Source organism: Chaetodon trifascialis, chromosome 14 (genome assembly GCF_039877785.1).
Source record: "Chaetodon trifascialis isolate fChaTrf1 chromosome 14, fChaTrf1.hap1, whole genome shotgun sequence".
NCBI classification, from domain to species: domain Eukaryota; kingdom Metazoa; phylum Chordata; class Actinopteri; order Chaetodontiformes; family Chaetodontidae; genus Chaetodon; species Chaetodon trifascialis.
This window is the reverse complement of record NC_092069.1, coordinates 20,686,513-20,695,355: the sequence shown is the minus strand read 5'-3', so window position 1 is coordinate 20,695,355 and position 8,843 is coordinate 20,686,513. Positions and strand designations below refer to the sequence as shown.

Sequence of the window (8,843 nt, the reverse complement as noted above, 5' to 3'; positions counted from 1 at the left end):
TCCTGATTATACTTACATACTTTTACCTGTAATGATACTAACGCAGTGTGGCATTAGTACTTGTACTGAAGCACAGGATCTGTCTACTTCCTGCGCCGCTGCACTTTTACCCAATTTAATTTAATGAACCTGAACAAAAGCAAAACAATTTCAGCGACCTTTACGTGCAAATGTTGGATCTTCTGTCCTCAGTTCAGAGTCATAACACGTGTACATGTTTGTCACTGCTTTAGTCAGCTGTGTGTCACATCGATGAATGAGCTGTGGGGCTATCAACATTGTTTGTGTATCCGCTTGCAGAGGGTGAGTGATCAGCTGGGCAGGACCGTACAGTAAGCATTCCCGGGGAGGACCAGCAGTGGGAGTGGATCGCTGCTCAGAGCGGACTGGACCACCGGAGCAAACACCCATCCAGCAGCTGAAGTTAGCCGGCTAGCTTGCCGCTAGCCAATCTCGCTCTTTAAAATGTTTACTTTCCGCGCTTTGCAAACGGAACGGGATGCTTACGGGGTCGATGGATTGTGCCATGACATTACAGCGCCGCGTTGTTGATGTTTCCGAGCCTTGAGTTATGCTCTCACGAAAGAAAAGCAAAAACGAAGCGTCGAAACCAGCCGAGGTACACGGGAAATATGTGAAGAAGGAAACGTCGCCGCTCCTGAGAAGTAAGCGCAACAACTTGTTGGTTAGCCAGCTAGCTCAAGTTAGCATCACTTAGCCTACTAGCGAACTAACTTTACTGTCAGTAAGTACCAAGATAACGTTAGCAAGCAGGCTGAAGTGAATGTGGTTAAACACAATGACATATTAATATGGTTTGAAGCTCATAACCAACAGCTGAATCACGTTTTTTTGCTGCTTAATCAAACTAAGTTGCTAACCTGGTAGTTCAAGAGCTAGCTAGCTAAACGTTCATCTTGCTACATTAACGTCCGCTGGAGAGCCAAAGGAGAGTTCAGAGATAACGGTAAACACTCAGCTTGATAGCAACTAAACACAACTACCCGGTGAACGAACTGTTTGAGCTTTTCTTTTCTTTTATTTATAACTGTTTCCTGACGCTGTATTAAGTGGAGTGGCTTACTGAAAAGTCAGATTTGATGCTAGTTAGCTTACCTTCGTCCATCTGTAAACATAGACTGAGTGTTGTCATCTGTTTCTGACTCCATGAATTGTCCACTGATGTTAAATATTCTGTGCTTCTTCACTGACATGCAATCTACGTTTATATCTTTAATGGCTTGCCGGTTACGTACGGTTACTTTGTATTTATTAGTAGTGCTGGATTTACTTGAAGTAGCAGTACTTTGCTGCAAAATACTGCATTGAAGAAAAGATCCTGCATTCAGAATTTTACACAAGTACCTTAAAGTAAGCAAGTGTCATCATATGAACTAAGTATGAAGTAAAAGTACTGATTATGCAGACTCAAGTAAAGTACATGTACTTCTAAGCTGTGTGTACTTGCACTTCTCCACTGCCTGTTGGTGCGACTGCTGTGTTATTGTGTCAACGGATGCTGACAGTTGCACTTGCCTTGTTCACCTGGTTGCAGATCTTATGCCCTCATTCATCCGCCATGGACCCACTATTCCCAGACGCACAGAGGTCCCTCTGCCAGACATGGGGCCCTCTGCCTACCCTGTGGCACCCAGCCGGGAGCCCGTGGTGTCTCGCAACAAGAGTTTCCTCCGCACCCCTGTGCAGAGGCCGCCTCATGAGGTGGCCCGCAGAGAGAGCCATCGCATGTCAGCGCCTCCATACCTGCCTCGCAGTCTGGGAGACCTGCCCCACGAGTACGGAGGCTCCTCGCAGTCCTTCCTCACAGACGTGAGCCCCATGTCTGAGAATGGAGACGCTGCCCGGTATTATTACCCCTCTGAACCTTACTACGACAACCAGCAGCACCAGCAGCATCAGCAGTGCCAGCCCAGGAGGGTCCCGGACCGCTTTCCTGAGGACTATAGATACTATGAGCACAATGAACACAACTTCCAAAGACTTCCACGACAACACACACCACCAGCTCCAAGCAGACCCCCCTCAGGTAAACATGTTTTGGCGCTCACTTTTTTGTGGTATTGTTTTAGATATTTCTCCTTTACAGGAAAGCAAACGAAGGGCAGTGAGAGGAAATTGGAAGCGCGAGTTTAAAATGTGACAAAGTTCAGGAGATGTTTTCTTGGACTGTACACATGTTTTTGTCGTAGTCTCTTAAGGGAAATTATTGTGGATGTAGTTTTGGACCGTACATAGGCCACTTTGAAAGGACTTTAAGCCGTTGGTTGTCACCGAACAGCTCAAAAGATCAATTTTATTTCAGTTTTCCTGAGGATTTAAATATTTTTAACTTTCTGCCGCACATTGTAAACATCAGTATGATGTAATTGTGTAATTTCCATGAGATCAAATGTTTGGGGGGGGGGGGGGTTGCAGGAATTTTCCAGCCTACTCCAAACAATGGAGAACCTTTTATTTTGTGGCCGACTTGTCAACATCATGTATATGGTTTAGTGTTATGTCAGGCCCGCCTCTCGCATATCACGGAGCCGTGTTTGGAGTGAAGTGAAACGAGCATTAGGGGCTCTGCATTTTTGACCTCTGTTTGCTGAAACTTTCTGCCAACAAACTAGCAATTTGCAGACCGCCTGCAGTCAAATGTCTCGGCCTCAGACTGCTCACTTCTATGAATCACCCACGTATGTAGGTACTGCTCTCTGTATAGTTACGGCGCTGAGATGTTCGGGGGAGTCATCTACCGACAGTCAGCTGATCCTTCCTGTTTTGACAGGAACAGCATTGTTTACGTACAGTTTGAAATTATTCCAGATGTATTTGTAGAGGCTTCTTATTTCTGTTTTTCTGTTGATTTGGTAGCTTACTAGTGTTAATTTTGAATATAAATGAGAGAAACATAGGTGAAAACTTTATTATTGCAGTGCAAGCACTCAGTAGCTTTACCATTTGCTCTTTTTTTGTTCATCACATAATTGTTATCAGCATTTAGAACAGATGGTTAGCAGTTCATTTTTAATTGTCTTCGCATTGTTTTAATTTTCTATTACCGGAAGTATTATTTTAAAATGTGCTTGTTTGTGGAAACTGCAGGGGAAAGCACTGATTTCACTTCAGTTGCTCACTTAACTTCTTGAAAACAACAACTACTGCATCACCAGTTGTAAATCGAGTATTCTACTCTTGACTGTTCCCTGAGAAATTCCTGTGATGCTTTGAGCTTTAAGTCCGCAGTGAGTATGACTCTCTGCCATTTTTCTGAGGGAAAAGGGCAGAGATGATGATGATGATGGTGATGATGATGAGGTGGTGGAAGAGGAGGAGTGCATTTCTGTGGAGCGTCTGCACATTCCATCCCTTCACTCAGCAGCTGGCAAAGCGCTCCAGCTCTGTTGCTGTCACTCTCGTGCAAAATTTATCAGATCGTAGCCGCCATTTTGCTGAGATGATTCATTCGCAGCGCCTTCTCCTTTGTTTTCAATCCTTTTTGAGTCCCTCCAGGCGCACTGAGTCACGACCGTTCTCTATCAGTCTGACTCGTCCTCACAGCTGTTGCCTCGACATTCCTCGCTGACATTATTCGCCTATGAAAGTGCAGGACCTGTTGAACGAACCCGCTCTGCTGTGCGCTCTTCAGAGTGTTTGGGAGTTCAGTGGTTCGTTCTCTTCCGGTGAAAGCTCCTCTGTTTGTGTCTGGCCATGCACAGATCTCCGGCTTCCTGTCCGAACGTAGTAACACTCCCATTTCCTACCATTCATCAGATGATGTCGGTCAGAATAAGATGCTCTGTCACAACAGTCGCAGAGCTGGAGGCGTGAAGCATCCCTGCATAAGTCCTGCTTTAAGAAGCGATTCATTGCATTCCTCTCTTATCCTGCTCTGTGTTCATCTGCCACATCAGAATGGCCTTTGGAAATGCTGGACATTCCTCTCTTTAAATGACATTTTCCCACACATGCTGTTTTTAAGAAATTTCCCAAAATATTTTTTTCTTTCCCAGAGGCGCTGTTTGCTGGCAGCTGCTCTCCTGTATGTTTGCTCAGACATCTCTCCCTCTCCCTCTAGGTTTCTAAAAAGAAATGTTTGTTTTGCTCAGGCATAGGTCGAATACAGGCCAAGTCCCTCGGGAACCTCTCCAGTCTAACGGGAGAGGACCTCCCCCTTCCTGCCGGCTGGACCGTGGACTGGACCATCCGTGGCAGGAAGTACTACATTGACCACAACACTAACACGACACACTGGAGCCACCCTCTGGAGAGGGAAGGGCTCCCTCCAGGCTGGGAAAAGGTGGAGTCAGCTGAGTTTGGGGTCTACTACGTGGATCACATCAACAAGAGGGCGCAGTATCGTCACCCCTGTGCTCCAAGGTATGTCGTCAGTGTGAGTTTGTGTGTAATAAAGGTCGTAAAAGGTTTCCTCTAGGATTTTTTTTTTCAGCAGCAGGGGCGGGCTCTCCGGGGAGCCGTGGCGGCGTAAACAAATGACACTTGACTGCAGATTTTACTTTTACCACCTGCTTATTGAATGGCCAGTTTAAAATTGCTTTTTAAAGGCTGAGTGTGTGTGTGTGTGTGTGTGTGTGTGTGTGTGTGTGTGTGTGTGTGTGTGTGTGTGTGTGTGTGTGTGTGTGTGTGTGTGTGTGTGTGTGCGCGTGTGCAGCTTGAATGGGAAAAAAAAGTCGAGAAAAAAACAAATAAAACCCCAAAGCAGCTCCCACCCGATCGTTCACTTCAAAGAGCGGCTCTCAGAGCTGTTTCATTCGCGACCAACACATCACTACTGACTAGTGTCATCTTCATCAGCTGTCTTTCTCTTCTTAGAGAAATATCTGAACAAGCTCATCTGAAAATGCAGTCAGCAGTTACATCATGGCATGTAAATAGTAGCTTAATGCTATCAATTAGTTTACTCACGTTAGCAACGCTGAGTTTTCACTGGGCCCAGTTAACTTAAGCTACCGATATGTTACGTAACGTTAGCTGGCCATCAGTATTTTGCAAATGTCTGTTTAACTTGTAAAATCTGTTATGAGTTATCTTAAGTTAATAAGTCTACCTTTTCTCCGGTAAGTTGCTGCCCTATTTTCCAAGACGACACTCCTCTGACTCTCTGACCTGGTGCCTGGGTGCTTGACGTGATGTCACTTTCAAGGCTGCGCTCTCGCGAGTAATTATCGTCGGACTCTGCTGTGAAGGTGGAGACGTGCAGCGGTGGTGTATTTGCGACAATAAAAAAAAAAAAAAGAAATTTAATGGAGCAGTGGCTAGGGCCCATAACGCTCTCATTTTTTTCCTCACAAAGGGTTTGATCTGGGTCATCAGCACCAGCATTTTGTCCAAATTGCTTTCACACAGATGACATAAAGTATAAATACTCTCTCACCTCCATCTGTTGCAGTGTGCCTCGCTATGATCAGCCTCCACCTTTACCGCCTCCCGTCACCTATCAGCCCCGCGCAGCAGAGAGGAACCAGCCAGTGCTGGTGCCTGCTAACCCGTACCACACAGCTGAGATCCCAAACTGGCTGCAGGTGTACGCCCGCGCCCCGCTCAAGTGAGTAAAACTATGGCGGCAACTAACACTCCAAAAAACAAACAAACGAGTGTTTACTATCACAAAATAGAAAAGTTAGCAACTTCACATGCAATAAGCTGGAACTACAAAATGTTTGACATTTGTTCCTTGATAATAACTAACGATTAGTCATCAGAACAGTCGTAAATTAACTTTCAGCCGATCAGTTAATCGACCAATTGTTTCAGCTCTCAGTACTTTACATAGAACACTGATAGCTTCCAGTAAATGATTGAGATTTATCTGGTTAACAAAAACTTCTGCACCAACTTCATGAAACATTTGACAAACCTTTATGTTGATCGTTTGAAACCTGCATGCGCTCTTCTTCCTTTCCTCTTTACTGCAAACATTATACTTTTGCCACCGAATATGGATGAGAGTTACTGCCACATGAAGGCAGCAGAAATGTGTGTTGTGCCTGTGCTGTGTGTTTTGTTGCTCTCATTTTGTTGGTTTTAGAAGCACAGCCAGACTGATGGGTCAGCAAATATTAGCTTATTACCATGTGTCGGTATTGGTGTCATCCAGTGAGTCTCCCCAGCTGTCACCCTCAGTATGTACCTTGATTGCAGTGGGGAAAAAATGATGCTAAAGGATCTGAATCAAGACTGTTCATGTTTTTGAAATATTACATATCAGCTTCAAAAATCCAGAAGCGATCATTTGTAGAATGAGAGGTACAAACGAAGCTCTGTTGTCATCTCACTCAAGTCCGTGAATATGTCCCCCTTCAGGTATGACCACATCTTGAAGTGGGAGTTGTTCCAGCTGGCAGACTTGGACACGTATCAGGGCATGCTGAAGCTGCTCTTCATGAAGGAGCTGGAGCACATCGTCAAGTCCTACGAGGCGTACCGGCAGGCGCTGCTGTCCGAGGTGGAGGCTCGCAAACAGCGGCAGCAGTGGTACGCCCAGCAGCCCAACAAGAACTTCATCGGGAACATGTGATGTGTGTGCGCAGCAGGGACGCCTCGCCGCCACGCCTCTCTTGAGGTTTTCCACGGTTTGGGAGCGGTCAGCGTTGCCTTTGAAATCGTGATTGACTCGTAATTGCCTCTTTACCAAACACATCTGTGCCTTCGCTTGATCCAAATATATCAACCAGGAAGCCGAGACTCGTTGGCGCCCCCCCCCCCCCCCCCCCCGTGTGACACTCAATTTATGAATGACCATGTGACTGAGAGAAACACTCCGATGAAGAGAGAACCTATAACGCGCTACATCTGGGGCCATTTACAGCCACTGCCCCGAGAACTGACTCGCTGTATGGATTTCTGCTTTAAGACTGAGGAGAGCGGTCTGAAAAACTACAGATATTTGTCCAAAAAGCATCCTGAGATTGTGCCTTTTTAATAAAACGCAGCATTTCCACAATGTCTGCTCATGTCGTGTACACACCAGCTACTCCGTCATCTTTCCCGCGGGACAAAATGACCGGCAGCTTCTTCTAATTTCTTTCTGTTTGAAATCCTTCGTGACTCTTTTCTTCCTTCGCTTTGTTACCCTCATAAACTGAAACCACACTCTTTTACATTAAACAAAAAGTGTGCTTTTCTTTTTTTTTTTTAATGACATATCCTTCATAAGACAATCCACCAAAACTTTCACAGATATTTAAGTTTTGATATGAAACACGTCTTTATTTAAAGATGAAGCATCACATTTGATGCGGCGGTTTGAGCATCTCTTGGCTCTCGGCATTACTGTAAGTCAGGAATATTCTCGTGTGCGTGTTTGTAATGAAACATAAATAAGCTACTGGAACTTCATGAAACACTTCAGAAGATTAAGTTTGCCAAACAAGTGCAATTCAGCTTCTCCTTGTTTCATTCCTTCTGGATAGTTCTTGCCTCGGTAATGCCTTATTTTTATGGACTGACACGTCTCTTATGAAGTGCAGGTTCTTGGAAGCATATTCTTATTGACCGCTAAGCCCCTCTTAAGATGCTCAGAAATGTTTGTCCATGCTGCAGATTTGATCTGGTGTCGACGGGTGCTAGCTTCCAATCGATCGACTCACTAACATGAAGAAAGACAAACCTTTTATGAAACTGTCGCTCTCACAACATGGGACAAAGACAGCTTTCACAGTAAAAGACAGAAAGTGTTTAATGGAATGTATAAACGAGTGAAGTCCAGACATTTCTGAACGTCCTGAAAGGGGGTGCGGTTGCATGACAGTGAGTTTGAAAAGAACCTCTCTTCGTCGAGTCCTTCGCTATGCAAGACGCTCTCAGTCGCCTCTTCTCAGAACGGTGTCATCAGTTTGTACATATGTGATTCTGTGGATTGCAAATACAGGACGAAAGCAATAAAGTCTGCAGTGGAGAAACCAGACGTGTGACTGTACAGTTGTTGTATCATTTTCACGTGGAGCCTGCTGATGTAAGTGATGCATGCACAGTTCCTCTGGTAGTGCTGGTAGCTCACCTGAGGGTCAGGGTTAGTCCTTACTGCCTGAATAAAGACGATGAGTTTAAGACGTACGAGATGATTTTGTCGCAGTAACACAATAACAGATCATTACTCAAACCATGTCTTGTCTGGAGGGAATCTCTGAAGAAACTACTCAAGTCTAGTTTTCATTAATTTGGTCCAACTTTATTAGTTATTTCCTTGTAACTGAAATTTTGCAGTGCGTGTGTGGAAACTGAGCAGCGCTGACTTGGAAGAGGTTGATTCGTTCGACCTTTCAGTACACCGAGGCTCCCACGACATCCGGAGTTGATTTAAGCGTTGATGGGGGCGGCTTTGGGAATGAATCGTCGAATCCAAGAATAATATGTTTTGGTACGCTTCCTGGTTAAAACCCTCACTACTGAGTTAGAGTAAACGCGACACAATGTAAACGAATGCTACCTTTCTGACTTGTGAATGGACGCCTCAGCACGGCCGTGGAGGAGCGATTTTCAAACCTCACCAATCTTAAACTGGACCTCGATGGGTGTTTGTGTGAAGGCCTCACTGATGTTGATTATACATTGTGGAAGACTCAAGAAGCCACTCCGCCGCAGCGCCTTTAAATTTTCAACCCTTGAGGTCAAACCTCAGTATAAACTTGCTAAATATGCATGACAGTGTTCCTGTACTGTTGACCAGATCTACATGGGGAAAAAATAAAAATGTTTCAGTGCTGCAGCTGTGCGTGATGCAGACGATTTACAGTGAGCTCTGTGACTCAGTGAGCTAAAAACAATGAGCACACTTATACAAATGTACAGTAACAGTCTACTAAGCCAAAGTATTCAAA

The 8,843-nt window shown here is 45.0% G+C and overlaps 1 protein-coding gene across 1 annotated transcript; it reads left to right on the top strand.

Moving 5' to 3' along the window:
- The first annotated feature begins 305 nt into the window (after positions 1-305).
- On the top strand, positions 306-8,071 carry sav1 (salvador family WW domain containing protein 1). The gene is made up of 5 exons (XM_070978551.1): positions 306-665; positions 1,556-2,047; positions 4,113-4,383; positions 5,414-5,569; positions 6,328-8,071. The coding sequence occupies exons 1-5, from the start codon at positions 572-574 to the stop codon at positions 6,539-6,541; spliced, it is 1,227 nt and encodes a 408-aa protein (XP_070834652.1). The 5' UTR covers positions 306-571; the 3' UTR covers positions 6,542-8,071.
- Positions 8,072-8,843: the final 772 nt, after the last annotated feature.

Excerpts from the sequence above, each read along its gene's own strand:
- sav1 (XM_070978551.1), top strand. The coding sequence starts at position 572 with ATGCTCTCACGAAAGAAAAGCAAAAACGAAGCGTCGAAACCAGCCGAG. Across the intron at positions 666-1,555 it reads AACGTCGCCGCTCCTGAGAA|ATCTTATGCCCTCATTCATC; the intron begins GTAAGCGCAACA and ends ACCTGGTTGCAG. Across the intron at positions 4,384-5,413 it reads CGTCACCCCTGTGCTCCAAG|TGTGCCTCGCTATGATCAGC; the intron begins GTATGTCGTCAG and ends CATCTGTTGCAG.